Source organism: Pelobates fuscus, chromosome 5, assembly GCF_036172605.1.
Source record: "Pelobates fuscus isolate aPelFus1 chromosome 5, aPelFus1.pri, whole genome shotgun sequence".
Taxonomy (NCBI): Eukaryota; Metazoa; Chordata; class Amphibia; order Anura; family Pelobatidae; genus Pelobates; species Pelobates fuscus.
This window is the reverse complement of record NC_086321.1, coordinates 17,798,877-17,814,023: the sequence shown is the minus strand read 5'-3', so window position 1 is coordinate 17,814,023 and position 15,147 is coordinate 17,798,877. Positions and strand designations below refer to the sequence as shown.

General features: G+C 45.2%; 1 protein-coding gene across 7 annotated transcripts in view; it reads left to right on the top strand.

Moving 5' to 3' along the window:
* Positions 1-15,147, top strand: part of APC (APC regulator of WNT signaling pathway) — a 135,220-nt gene that overhangs the window by 72,192 nt on the left and 47,881 nt on the right. For all 7 annotated transcript variants that reach the window (XM_063453623.1, XM_063453622.1, XM_063453620.1 and 4 more), the window contains one exon: positions 5,346-5,498. In XM_063453623.1, the coding sequence (XP_063309693.1) occupies positions 5,364-5,498 (135 nt within the window). In that variant the 5' untranslated portion in view covers positions 5,346-5,363. The remainder of the gene's footprint in view (positions 1-5,345; positions 5,499-15,147) is intronic.

Here is a 15,147-nt window from a genome sequence, read left to right as displayed (position 1 = left end):
TGGTAGGATGAAATATACATTAATAATACCAAACTGTTAATCACCAACGAGAATACAGGAGTGCAGTTGAGGGACGTGATTTTTGTTTCCTTATTTCCACAGACATGACAGTTTCACTTTAAATCTAAAATGTTTTTTATTATAAAAAATAGCTGGACCAGCCAATTCTGTGGTTAAAAAAAACCAAAACAAACTATCAGGCATATTTTAACTGGACCACATAGAAATTGGTGGCTCATACAGTTGAGCATCTTCAGTAGTCTGCGTTTCTTTAAAAACGTGTCTTCTATTAAAATGCCATCTACTGATAAAAGTATGGTATGTTATAAAAAATAAAACAGTGGTAGTGTCTGTTTAAATTCCATTTAGTGTATACCCGTTTTATGAGCAAGATGTTGCTTTGTAGAAAGCTGCAGTGAGCTGTTCTACCCTCGAAGTGTGTGACATTATGTTGTCAGCGCCGTCTTTTGATGTTGGTGAGATACGGCAATGAATGTCTGATGTGCCTTTGTAAGCTTGGAACGTTTCTGGTAAGAGCCGACAGATATAGCGAGAATGGTTATACCACCGCTGAAATACTAAATATAATTTGCTAAATCCCCAGCAATCTTGTACTTCACTCTGCCCTAAATTTGAGAGGATTGTCTGTCGCAGATAAAGCTAGGATTTGAGGATTATTTTGCACTGTGCCTTTCAAATTATACTATTTAATCTGCGCTCTGAAGCAGGTAATTTGCATGATGTGTCAGTGCTGCCCTACTTGTGGAAAATTGAAAGGTCACAGTGCACATGTTTAACTCCAACAATATAACAGGTATTGAAATATAAAGCCTTTTTGTTGCCCAAGATTTAAGGTTTCTGTAACCACATTAATAGCGGATTACAAAACCTCTACCTAATATCCTGCCTTCTATTTAAAAAAAAAAAAATACCTGCCTCAAATTATTTTTCATTTATTTCAGTTTCAAAGAAACACTGTAAGCACACTGTAGTAGTTATGGTGTCAGGATTGCCCCCTCACCCAATTGTAAGTATTTATAATGTTGTCATCTGGGTTTGATTCTGCCAGCCTCCACTACCACATCATGAGAGATGGAACTTGAGTTAGCCCTCTTGTGATGGTAGTGGAGGAAGGGTCTCCCGGTGGACCTCTGTTAAGAAGTCAAACCGTTCAAACCAAGTGTAAGCAAAGTGCTATTTTACCCTCAATCCATCAGTCAAGATTGTCCCATTGAAGGCATACCAGAGTCATCAAGGACAGAGGTAACAAAATGGAGGCACCCAACTATTGACATCTGGTACATGAAATAAAATATAATAGATATAAATTATGGGAACTGGCAATGGGGGAGTGTAAGTATTAAAGTACAAAGGGCATAAGGAAAGGAAAAATGAAAGTAGGGGTCTGCTTAGTCTGCAAGGATAGTCTTTTCCCCCAGAACCAATACATTAAGTTGTAGTGGCTCTGATGCCTACAGTGTCCATTTAAAAATAAAATTTGAGTAAAAACTGAAATGTACCTAGACAGTGCACTACCTACTGCATATGTGGTAGAGCACCTTCAGGTTATACAAATGCTGTACAAGTTTTATGAAAATTGTTATCAAATTGCACAGTACACTGATCAGCCACAACTTATATCGTGTAGGTCCCTTCATGCTACCAAAAACAGCTCTGATGCATCGAGGCATGGTCTCCACAAGACCTCTGAACGTGTCCTGTGGTATCTGGCACCAAGACATTAGCAGCAGATCCTTTAAGTCCTGCAAGTTGCGAAAGGGGCCTCCATCGATTGGATTTGTTCCAGCACATCCCACAGATGCTCAACCATATTGATTTCTGTAGAATTTAGAGGCTATGACAACACAATGAACTCGGTCATGTCCCTCAAACCATTCCTGAACAAGTTTTGCAGTGTGGCAAAGGGACCACTGCTATCAGGAAACACCATTGCCATTAAGGAGTGTACGTAGTCTGTAACAATCTGTAGATAGGTTGTAGGTCAAACATTGCCCAGAGCTTAACACTGCCTCTCAATTTTGGTGATCTCAGTCAATCTTATGCTTTCCCATGGGAAAGCATTAGGAGGCTGTTGCGCATGCGTGTCAAAACGCTGTACCAATTAGCATCTCCTCTTAGAGATGTATTGAATCTGTGCATCCCCATGGGGAATGTTTAGCTGAGGTTCTGCACGCTGACAATGGAAGCACCTCTAGTGGCCATCTGAATGATTCCAACTAGATATGTAACTAGACAACAGTGTCTCTGAAAAGGCAGCCTATGCATTCAGAAGCCTGCAGGAACAGACCATAGACACCAGAACCACTACATTAAGTGTTTCTGGTGACTTGTGTCCTTTTACGGTATCTCTTCTTTGTGATCGGACCAGGCAGGGTAGCCTTTGCTCCCCACATGCATCAATGAGCATTGGGTACCCATGACTATGACACTGGTTTTCCTTCCTTGCACCACGTTTGGTAGGTACTGACCACTACATACTGGGAACACCGCTCAAGACTTGCCATTTTGGAGATGCTCTGACCCATTCGTCTAGCTATCACTGTTTGGCCCTGGTCAGAGTCACTCAGAACTTTTTTTGTGCCCATTTTTCTGCTTACAACTCAAGAAATTTAAGAACTGACTGTTCACTTGCTGCCTATCCTATCCCTTGACAGGTGACATTGTAACAATATAATCAATGTTATTTGCTGGTTTTAATGTGGCTGATCAGCGTATAAACTTTATGTATCGTTCATTGGGATTTTATCAGGACTTGACAAATTTGTTTAGAATCTAGGAGCCAGCTAAAAAAAGTTAGGAGCCAGCTATTAAAACAAATTTTAAGTTTAATTTCCAACGAGAAAAATGCAATTCTTAAGAGACACTATAGACATCAGAACCACTACAGCTTAATGTAGTTGTTCTGGTGTCTATAGCCTGCACCTGCAGACCTTTCAATGAAAACACTGCCTTTTCTTCTCTTGATTTACAACCCCTTCGACTGGTGTCGCTCACCACACTAGCCAGATAGCCTGTTGGCTTCTTTCTTTAGAGGGCATTGATCCTGCATTAAGGGCTCATTCTGTTATGGGTGCGGCGGCTACTTCACCTTTCTCTTTGGGTGCTTCTCTCGTGGATATCATGCGTTCCGTGGTTTGGTCCAGAGAAGATACGTTTCGGGCTTTCTACTTTCATCCCTCTTCTCACGCTTCTTTCTTTCTATCGTAGCATGAAAATAGCGAATATGAAGCCTCCTGTCATGTAATAAAGATTCTAGCTTTGATGTTTTGATAATCTGAATTTTAATTATGACAGGAGGTGAATATTTCCCACCCTTCCTCGCTCATTTTCAGGTTCTCTTTGTTATTTTGCCTTCTACTAGTGGTCTGTTTGATGTCATTTATGATTATGGTAATTGTTTATTACTTATTTAATTAGTAGTTCTGATACCCTTTTATATTTACCGTATTTTTCGCTCCATAAGACGCACCTCACCATAAGACGCACCTAGTTTTTAGAGGAAGAAACCCAGAAAAAAAATATTCTGAACAAACTGTCCCATAGTGTTTCTTACTATGGGACAATTTGTACAGAATATTTTTTTTCTCCCCTGTCCCATAGTGTCCCCCCCTCCCTCTCCTCTCCTCTCTCCCATTGTCTTCATCCACCCCCTCCCCATAGACTTCATCCACCCCCTCCCCATAGACTTCATCCACCCCCTCCCCATAGACTTCATCTCCCCCCCTCCCCATAGACTTCATCTCCCCCCCCTCCCCATAGACTTCATCTCCTCCCCCCTCCCCATAGACTTCATCTCCTCCCCCCTCCCCATAGACTTCATCTCCTCCCCCCTCCCCATAGACTTCATCTCCTCCCCCCTCCCCATAGACTTCATCTCCTCCTCCCCCCCTCCCCATAGACTTCATCTCCTCCTCCCCCCCCTCCCCATAGACTTCATCTCCTCCTCCCCCCTCCCCATAGACTTCATCTCCTCCTCCCCCCTCCCCATAGACTTCATCTCCTCCTCCCCCCCTCCCCATAGACTTCATCTCCTCCTCCCCCCCTCCCCATAGACTTCATCTCCTCCTCCCCCCCTCCCCATAGACTTCATCTCCTCCTCCCCCCCTCCCCATAGACTTCATCTCCTCCTCCCCCCCTCCCCATAGACTTCATCTCCTCCTCCCCCCCTCCCCATAGACTTCATCTCCTCCTCCCCCCCTCCCCATAGACTTCATCTCCTCCTCCCCCCCCTCCCCATAGACTTCATCTCCTCCTCCCCCCCCTCCCCATAGACTTCATCTCCTCCTCCCCCCCCTCCCCATAGACTTCATCTCCTCCTCCCCCCCTCCCCATAGACTTCATCTCCTCCTCCCCCCCCTCCCCATAGACTTCATCTCCTCCTCCCCCCCTCCCCATAGACTTCATCTCCTCCCCCCCCTCCCCATAGACTTATCTCCCATACTGTCCCCCTCCCCTTGTCCCATAATTAATTACTTACCTGTCTTGCAGCGTTGGCCGGCAGCACAGGGCGCACCGCGGTAGTGGAACTTGAATTTCATGTTCCGGTTTCCGGCAGGACTGAAAGGAAGTGCGCACTCAGCTTGTGCACACTTCCTTTCAGTCCCGCCGGAAACCGGAACATGAAATTCAAGTTCCACTACCGCGGTGCGCCCTGTGCTGCGGCCAACGCTGCAAGACAGGTAAGTAAAGCTTCATATTCGCTCCATAAGACGCACAGACATTTCCCCTCACTTTTGAGGGGAAAAAAAGTGCGTCTTATGGAGCGAAAAATACGGTATATTGCATAGATCCATGTAGTATTATATATTTAATTCATTGATACTTATTATGACAATGTTAGTGTAACCTGCCATCAATTCCGTCTTCTTTCACGGATTTTCTCTCTTTTCAGTTTGATTTACTGCGGTTTACAGTACTTCATGTTCCTGAAAACCAATAGTCTGATGAACTTGCCTGTTCTGCATTGCCCTTTTCATTTTGCAGAATGTTATATTGTTTTTGCGCACTGTAATTTTACTCTGCACTGTTCTCGTTTCGCATCAAGAAAGAGGAGGTACTTAAGGTGTTAGATTAAGATTATAAATACCCTAAAGCTAGCGTAATCTTCAATTTATTTATTTTCCTCCTTTGTTTTACTGATGAACATGTATAAGTCCTGTACATGCACATATTATTGCTGATACCTATTTGTTTAAAGTTATGTTTGTTTCTTCAATTCAACCCATGCCATCTTCAGCCTTGGAACTGCTAGTACTGAAATGTGTTACTGTAAAACTATGCTCTGGGAAGATCAATATGTAATATCAAGTTGTCTTTTGTTTCAGGCCTGGGGTTAGCCCAGCATGGCTGCAGCTTCATATGACCAGTTGTTAAAGCAAGTGGAGGCACTGAAAATGGAGAATACTAATCTTCGGCAAGAACTAGAGGATAATTCAAATCATCTTACAAAACTGGAGTCTGAAGCATCAAACATGAAGGTGTGTTTCTGTGCTGCATATTTAATACGAGCATTCGATTATGGCACAGTGGGTTTGATTTAAAGTGCCCTGGTCTTCCCCTCTCTCACTCCCTGCAAAATTAGTTTTTCATAAAAAAATCTTTATCATATTGACTGTGTTGGGATTTTAATGAAATTCCAACACAGTCAAAACATATACCGAGACACAGTTGGAACTCATGATTTTTAAAGGATCACTATAGTGTCAGGAAAACAAAGCGGTTTTCCTGACACTATAGTGCCCCCACCCCGTGGCCTTCAGTTACTTACTTTATTCCACCGCCGGGCTCCCTCGGCACTGGTGACCTCTCCTCCCCGTCTGACGTCTGCTCCCCTGTCCGACGTCACTGGAGCCGAATGCGCATTTCTCAATGCTTTCCTATGGACGCTCTGCGCGATGGAGGCAAAATTCGCCTCCAGCGTCGCAGATGCGCCTCTAGTGGCTGTCCGGAAGACAGCCACTAGAAGCTGGATTAACCCCAAATGTAAACATAGCAGTTTCTCTGTTTACATGTGAAGGGTTAAAACCTGGGGGACCTGGTGGGGGGGTGGGAGGGAGAGGGACCCTCCAGTGCCAGGAAAACGGATCGTTTTCCTGGCACTGGAGTTTCCCTTTAATCACCCACATTTCTAGAACAATTTAAACGGTTTTATTTAATTAAAATAATATTATACAGCATACATATTCTTGACTTTTGTTAAACATCAATGTTTGTTTTAAATGAAGTTGTTAAACAAATTATCTAAAAAAAAAAAAAAAACTTCAACTACAATGGTATTCCCTTCTAGCCAGGTCCCCCTCGGGCACCGTCTTCTGCAACGAATACACACAGCATTGAAATTAGCCAGCCTGGAACTGTAGTTTCCGGTCTTGCTGTTGATGTTCTAATGACTCTGCTGGAGGTGGAGTTATACCTCTGACGGCAATATAAAATATCTCCATATATAAAGAGTTTCATTTTGAAAAGCTGTGCATACAGACTCCAAGCACCATGATCACTTCTAATCACTGAGGTGGTCTTGAATTTTGCAGTAACCCTTTAAGGAACGGTGTTCATTAGTGGGGGGTTTTCAGAACTTTGTATGTTTATTATATAACATTTCACTGTGAAACGTGAATGTTATCTCTGCAAATAAGAAAACGGGAAAGCGTGATCTGTCTTAATATTATCACTAGTATAATAAGGACAAATATAAAATGTTACATTTAATGGGTATAGTTAAAAAAAAGTAATAACCCTCAAAACACAGGAGAAAAATATCTCTGCAGACACATATTCATTTAACTTAAAGGACCACTATAGTGCCAGGAAAACATACTCGTTTTCCTGGCACTATAGTGCCCTGAGGGTGCCCCCACCCTCAGGGACCCCCTCCCGCCGGACTCTGGGGAGAGTAAAGGGTTAAAACTTACCTTTATTCCAGCGCCGGGCGGGGAGCTCTCCTCCTCCTCTCCGCCTCCAATCCTCCCTTTTGGCTGAATGCGCATGCGCGGCAAGAGCTGCGCGCGCATTCAGCCGGTCTCATAGGAAAGCATTTACAATGAATTTACAATGCTTTCCTATGGACGCTTGCGTGCTCTCACTGTGATTTTCACAGTGAGAATCACGCAAGCGCCTCTAGCGGCTGTCAGTGAGACAGCCACTAGAGGATTTGGAGGCTGAAACTGCTATGTTTATTAAAAAAAGGGTTAATCCTAGAGGGACCTGGCACCCAGACCACTTCATTAAGCTGAAGTGGTCTGGGTGCCTAGAGTGGTCCTTTAATAGATTAACTGAATTAATGTATCAATAATGTAAATATTGAATGATCATATACCCTCATGCTACACAACAAATCCATATTTCATTCTAAATAACCTTTGAACTATAATATACCCTAAATAGAAGGCTATCTTTAGATAGATTTATCATTCAAAAGCATTTTATAAAAAAATAAAATGTAAATTACTTTAATTTTTTTTTAATTATCAATTTCCATCCACCCTGGTTTGTGTTTATTTGCACTGCAGAAATTTCTGACCTCCAGATATGTTAATTGGTGCTTGTTGCTGTTATGTTACATATTGTTGAATGTATTATGTTAAAATAGCCCATATGTTTAAATCATTATTATTATGACAAGATAATACATGAATTGAGATGAAACAACTCCCCTTGAAAGATGCACAGAACGCAGTTACTATCACACCACTAACTTACAGAACGAGATGTTTAGGAGACAGCCATTAGCATTTCATTCTAGTCTGTGGGTACTCATCTTATCCTATAAACCTATGTCCAGTAGAAATATATGGAATAAGTCGTTTATCCCCTAATTGCATTTCCACTCATCACATCGAATGATTGGAACTGCTTTGTAATTAATAGCAACTGCTAGCAGTTTATTCACAGCTCGATTCAGAGTTTGGAAGAGACAGAGCCTTCCCTGTTGTGCACATGCTTCCTGGCCAAATGTGATATAAGGCAACCTGAATAAGGCTGCTGCTATAATCCACTGTCAGCTTGTGCTACAAACTGCAATGCAGAGTGGTGATATAATGACTCATCATTTCTATATACAAGACTAAGACAAATACACAAAAAACACTAGATTGAAAAGCTTAGAAAGTTTATTGCTTGTGAGCGTGTAGCTACGGATGGTACTTGCTTCTTTACAAGGACACTATAGGCACCCAGACCACTTCATCTCATTAATATCCCTGTTCCCTTAACCCTGCAAGTAAAATAACATTGTAGTTTTAGAGAAAATGCAGTTTAAATTGAAGGGTTCAGACAACCACTCAAGGCGTTTCCTTCAGTTTCACAGAGTTTATCTCAATGAAACAACACTGGACATTGCAATACCCCATAGGAAAGCATGTGCATTAAGATCCCAGATCGGGCTTATGTTGGGGACTTCGCTGGATCCGATAAGTGTTTAAAGTGTTTCATGGCTGGGGGAGGCACAGAGATAGAGGGACATTCTGGTGTTAGGAAAACCGTTTTGAATCCCTAACACTATACTGTTCCTTTAAATCAACATTTGCATATTGTGTCATAGTTTAGTGCGTGCCTGGCTATTTTGGCTTAGGACAGAGCATACCATGCTGTTGGCATAAGCATAATTGCTCAGCAGATGCCTGAGCATGCGTGAACCCATTCAAAGAAGGCACAGTTAGACGATAAGGATTGTTTTACATGGCTTTGTAGCACATTTTAGTTCATCATATTAAAATCTATTATTTTGTTTCCTTCTTGTATTCTGAAAGTATCAATCCAAGCACCATAACCACCATAATCACAGTTTTTTTTTTCTCTTTCTGACAAAAAGATTTGTGGCTAAAATGACAGTACATCTCCCCGCAACTACATTTTAACTGGCATTTCAGTTTGCAGTGCTCTGGTATTAACGGCAAACTAAATTTTGATTGGTTTTAGAAATTGTTTGCCTTTGCACACAGCATCTCTACTAAATAGCCCTTCAATGGCCTGGTGTTGAGTGTACCGCCTGATAGTCCCTTTTATTAGAGGTACCGGCACATCCAAACATGTTTATTAATGCTAACCAACATTTCAGTGAATACGTTAGCAGCATTCCATTACAAACTGAAATGTCAGCCTCTAAATACATAGTTCTAAAGAGGAAGTTTTTCAATCTGAGAACAGAGATTCTGTCTCATTGGACTAATGTGAAGGCTGGAACTGATTCTCTTTGGTGTGATGTTAGCTGGTATTGATGATGTTGCTACTCGCAGTGTGTGTGTGTGGGGACTGCAGTGTGTGTGTGTGTGTGGGGACTGCAGTGTGTGTGTGTGGACTGCAGTGTATGTATGTGTGTGTGTGTGTGTGTGTGTGTGTGTGTGTGGACTGCAGTGTATGTGTGTGGACTGCAGTGTATGTGTGTGGACTGCAGTGTATGTGTGTGGACTGCAGTGTATGTGTGTGGACTGCAGTGTGTGTGTGTGTGGACTGCAGTGTGTGTGGACTGCAGTGTGTGTGTGTGTGGACTGCAGTGTGTGTGTGTGTGGACTGCAGTGTGTGTGTGTGTGGACTGCAGTGTGTGTGTGTGTGTGGACTGCAGTGTGTGTGTGTGTGGACTGCAGTGTGTGTGTGTGTGTGTGGACTGCAGTGTGTGTGTGTGTGTGTGGACTGCAGTGTGTGTGTGTGTGTGGACTGCAGTGTGTGTGTGTGTGGACTGCAGTGTGTGTGTGTGTGGACTGCAGTGTGTGTGTGTGGACTGCAGTGTGTGTGTGTGGACTGCAGTGTGTGTGTGTGTGGACTGCAGTGTGTGTGTGTGTGTGGACTGCAGTGTGTGTGTGTGTGTGGACTGCAGTGTGTGTGTGTGTGTGGACTGCAGTGTGTGTGTGTGTGTGGACTGCAGTGTGTGTGTGTGTGTGGACTGCAGTGTGTGTGTGTGTGGACTGCAGTGTGTGTGTGTGGACTGCGTGTGTGTGTGTGTGGACTGCATTGTGTGTGGACTGCATTGTGTGTGGACTGCATTGTGTGTGGACTGCAGTGTGTGTGGACTGCAGTGTGTGTGTGTGGACACTGCAGTGTGTGTGTGGACACTGCAGTGTGTGTGTGGACACTGCAGTGTGTGTGTGGACACTGCAGTGTGTGTGGACACTGCAGTGTGTGTGGACACTGCAGTGTGTGTGTGTGGACACTGCAGTGTGTGTGTGTGGACACTGCAGTGTGTGTGTGTGGACACTGCAGTGTGTGTGTGTGGACACTGCAGTGTGTGTGTGTGGACACTGCAGTGTGTGTGGACTGCAGTGTGTGTGTGGGGGGGGACTGCAGTGTGTGTGTGGGGGGGAACTGCAGTGTGTGTGTGGGGGGGACTGCAGTGTGTGTGTGGGGGGGACTGCAGTGTGTGTGTGTGGGGGGACTGCAGTGTGTGTGTGTGTGGGGGGACTGCAGTGTGTGTGTGTGTGGACTGCAGTGTGTGTGTGTGGACTGCAGTGTGTGTGTGTGGACTGCAGTGTGTGTGTGTGGACTGCAGTGTGTGTGTGTGGACTGCAGTGTGTGTGGACTGCAGTGTGTGGACTGCAGTGTGTGTGTGTGTGTGGACTGCAGTGTGTGTGTGTGTGTGTGTGTGGACTGCAGTGTGTGTGTGGACTGCAGGTGCGCTGTGTGTGAAGTGTGTGTGTGTGTGTGAAGGGTGCGCTGTGTGTGTGAAGGGTGCGCTGTGTGTGTGTGTGAAGGGTGCGCTGTGTGTGTGTGTGAAGGGTGCAGTGTGTGTGTGAAGGGTGCAGTGTGTGTGTGAAGGGTGCAGTGTGTGTGAAGGGTGCAGTGTGTGTGAAGAGTGCAGTGTGTGTGAAGGGTGCAGTGTGTGTGAAGGGTGCAGTGTGTGTGAAGGGTGCAGTGTGTGTGAAGGGTGCAGTGTGTGTGAAGGGTGCAGTGTGCGTGAAGGGTGCAGTGTGCAGTGTGTGTGTGTGAAGGGTGCAGTGTGTGTGTGTGTGTGTGAAGGGTGCAGTGTGTGTGTGTGTGTGTGTGTGTGTGTGAAGGGTGCAGTGTGTGTGTGGGAGGGTAGGGTGAAGGGTACAGTGTGTGTGTGGGAGGGTAGGGTGAAGGGTACAGTGTGTGTGTGGGAGGGTAGGGTGAAGGGTACAGTGTGTGTGTGGGAGGGTAGGGTGAAGGGTACAGTGTGTGTGTGGGAGGGAAGGGTGAAGGGTACAGTGTGTGAGAGGGTGCAGTGTGTTTGTGTGAGTTCTGTGTGTGATGGGTGCAGTGTGTTTGTGCAAGGGGTGCTGTCTGTGTGTGATGGGTGCAGTTTGTGTGAGGGGTGCTGTGCGCGGGGGGTTCTGTGTATTTGTGTGAGGGGTTCTGTGTTGATGAGGGAGTGTAGTGTGTGTGTGTGTGTGTGTGGGGGTGAGGACACATCACTGCAATCCCTGGTGGTCCAGTGCTTTCAAGTGCACCTTAGCCTGCAGCTCCTCCGGGTCCTAGTTCCCTCCATCCCTCACTCTCCTTTAAAGGATCACTACAGTGTCAGGAAAACAAACCACACTGTCATCCTTGGGGGGGACCTTCACCAACCCCCTCCCGTGGCGCTGAAGGGTTTAAAACCCCTTCAGCAGCTTACCTTAATCCAGCGCCGGGCTCCCTCCGCGCTGGTGACCTCTCCTCCCCCGCCGACATCCGCTCCCGAGCCGCGCACGCATTCAAGACCCGCGCACGCATTCCTATGGACGTTCTGCACACTGGATGCGAATTTTGCTTCCAGTGTCGAAGAAGCGCCTCTAGCGGCTGTTCGGAAGACGGCCACTAGAGGTTGGATTAACCCTGCTATGTAAATGTAGCAGTTTCTCTGAAACTGCTATGTTTACATGTGAAGGGTTAAAACCTGAGGGACCTGGCACCCAGACCACTTCATTGAGCTGAGGTGACTTCTGGGTGACTATAGTGTCCCTTTAACTCCCTAAGGACACATTACATGTGTGACATGTCATGATTCCCTTTTATTATTCCAGAAGTTTGGTCCTTAAGGGGTTAACAAACAGCCCGGAGATCATTGATCTCTCCACCGGCCCAAAAAAGGCAGATAGCAGGGCCGGCTGTCCACAGGCAGCTCCAAATGATTTTAACAGACTACGGGCCGGACATTCCCCACCCCTGATTTAAAGGGACACTGTAGGCCCCCAGACCACTTCAGCCCATTGAAGTGGTCAGGGTGCCAACTCCCATCACCCTTAACCCAGCAAGTGTAATTATTGCAGTTTTTATAAACTCTACCAGACAGCCACTAGAGGGACTTCCGGGTTCTTTTGGTCGTCTAAACGACGCTGGACATCCTCATGCTATGTATGAGTACCTTCAGCGTTGCTGGAATTGAATAATGCTTTCCTATGGGGAGGTCTAAAGTGCGCGCGGCCATTAGGTCTCCCCCACAGTCAGTTTGCCCATTAAATATATGCCAAGCCAGGTACACATTTAAAAAAAAATAAAAAAAACAGTAATTTTGCCCATTAGTAAATGCCAAAGTAAGTCTGCCCATCAATAAATATTGCAGTCGTTTTGCCGTACTTGCAGAGCGAAGATAAAAGCTATGGGTGTATGGACTGCATATGTACAGCACTAAGGATGTATGGACTGCGTATGTACAGCACTATGGATGTATGGACTGCGTATGTACAGCACTATGGATGTATGGACTGCGTTTGTACAGCTCCAAGGATGTATGGGCTGCGTATGTACAGCACTAAGGATGTATGAACTGTGTATGTGCGGAGCTAAGGATGTGTGGACTGCGTACGTGCGGATCTAAGGATGTGTGGACTGCGTACGTGCGGATCTAAGGATGTGTGGACTGCGTACGTGCGGATCTAAGGATGTGTGGACTGCGTACGTGCGGATCTAAGGATGTGTGGACTGCGTACGTGCGGATCTAAGGATGTGTGGACTGTGTACGTGCGGATCTAAGGATGTGTGGACTGTGTACGTGCGGATCTAAGGATGTGTGGACTGTGTACGTGCGGATCTAAGGATGTGTGGACTGCGGACGTGCGGAGCTAAGGATGTGTGGACTGCGGACGTGCGGAGCTAAGGATGTGTGGACTGCGGACGTGCGGAGCTAAGGATGTGTGGACTGCGGACGTGCGGAGCTAAGGATGTGTGGACTGCGGACGTGCGGAGCTAAGGATGTGTGGACTGCGGACGTGCGGAGCTAAGGATGTGTGGACTGCGGACGTGCGGAGCTAAGGATGTGTGGACTGCGGACGTGCGGAGCTAAGGATGTGTGGACTGCGGACGTGCGGAGCTAAGGATGTGTGGACTGCGGACGTGCGGAGCTAAGGATGTGTGGACTGCGGACGTGCGGAGCTAAGGATGTGTGGACTGCGGACGTGCGGAGCTAAGGATGTGTGGACTGCGGACGTGCGGAGCTAAGGATGTGTGGACTGCGGACGTGCGGAGCTAAGGATGTGTGGACTGCGGACGTGCGGAGCTAAGGATGTGTGGACTGCGGACGTGCGGAGCTAAGGATGTGTGGACTGCGGACGTGCGGAGCTAAGGATGTGTGGACTGCGTACGAGTGCATGTTAAGGATGTGTGGACTGCGTACGAGTGCATGTTAAGGATGTGTGGACTGCGTACGAGCGGATGTTAAGGATGTGTGGACTGCGTACGAGCGGATGTTAAGGATGTGTGGACTGCGTATGTGCGGAGCTATGGATGTGTGGACTGCTTACGTGCGGAGCTATGGCAGGACATATATTTGTATGATGGGTGAGTGGGGCTAGGCAGGTTTTCATAATGCAGAAAACAACACAACTTTGACTTTATTTTTGCGAAAGCTATCCGTAATTGAGCATGCAAAAAATGCAGCATGTTGACGAGGCTAAAACCTCAAAAGGATTGGAGTTTTAGCGGACAATATTACACTGCTTTTCAATGGTTTTTTTTTGTGTGTGTGTTTTAAAATGAAACATTTCAAAATCTATGAGAAGAATTGACTTTTATTGCTGGCCAGGCCGGTCTCTCCCGTGTTCAGCATTGTGTAATAGGTTATTGATCTCCCTGCTAAGCTTACATTTGCTGTATTCAATATTGAAAATTTGTGCTCGGTGGCAGGTTATATTTCCTTTTTTTTTTTTTTTAAATGAAGTGCTGGTTGAGAAAAATACATAAATATTAATGTATCAAATGGAGGTGATTGCCAAAGTTAAGAATAATAGATTAAAAATCCCCAACACTTCCTGCTAGCCACAACATGTAGGAATTTAGGAAGGACATGCTTTAACCCCTTAAGGACCAAACTTCTGGAATAAAAGGGAATCATGACATGTCACACATGTCATGTGTCCTTAAGGGGTTAAAGGGATCGCTGTGTTTATTTACTCCACACCCCATGAACTATCAGGGCTCCTTGTATAGGTTAGGGGGCAAGAAGCTTTTTTTTTTATTATTATTCGTTTTTCTGGTCCCTGTTTTCCATCTTTCTGTGAGAGTATGTGACATTGCATAGTCATAATATAATGTGAATTTTAATTTGCTGAATTTAATATTTTACCAGGAAGAATGCATTGTTTTCAAACATGTCCTGGGCCCACTAACCCTGCATCGTTACAATAGGTTACAATAATATTAAAATACACATATATAAATTTAACACAGAACAGGTACGAATTGTAATGAGCCATGATTACAGGTGCTTTCTGTTTTGAGCTGTAGAGAGGCTGGTGGTAGATTTGGTGACTGGCATCACATTGTCCGAATATAAAACCATTCTTTGGTTAGATGCATTCAGTCCTGGCAAGGTGTGGTCATCTTCGGAGCTTTGCTTGTGTTTGGGGATCCATACAGCCCAGATAAACACAGGGCAGCAGGCATATATAAGCTGTGTCTCAGCTCCCGACTGAGACATCACATACTGTGCTCCTAGCGTCACGTGATTCCTTGCACTGGAAAAACGTGCACTAGTGGGAATTGAACACAGAAAAGCTTCTGTCATTTTTAGGCCCTCACTATTTCTGGAAAGGTTAGTCTCTAGACATTTTATGTTTTATATTCTGTACACACAGTGGTACTCCTTTCAATGCTGTATGTGTCTTCCTCTGGACATACCTAAATAAAAAAAAAATGCTTTGCTTTAAGAAATCCAAAATGTGCATAAAACAGATTGGGAGCTTGTAAATAACTTACTGTCTT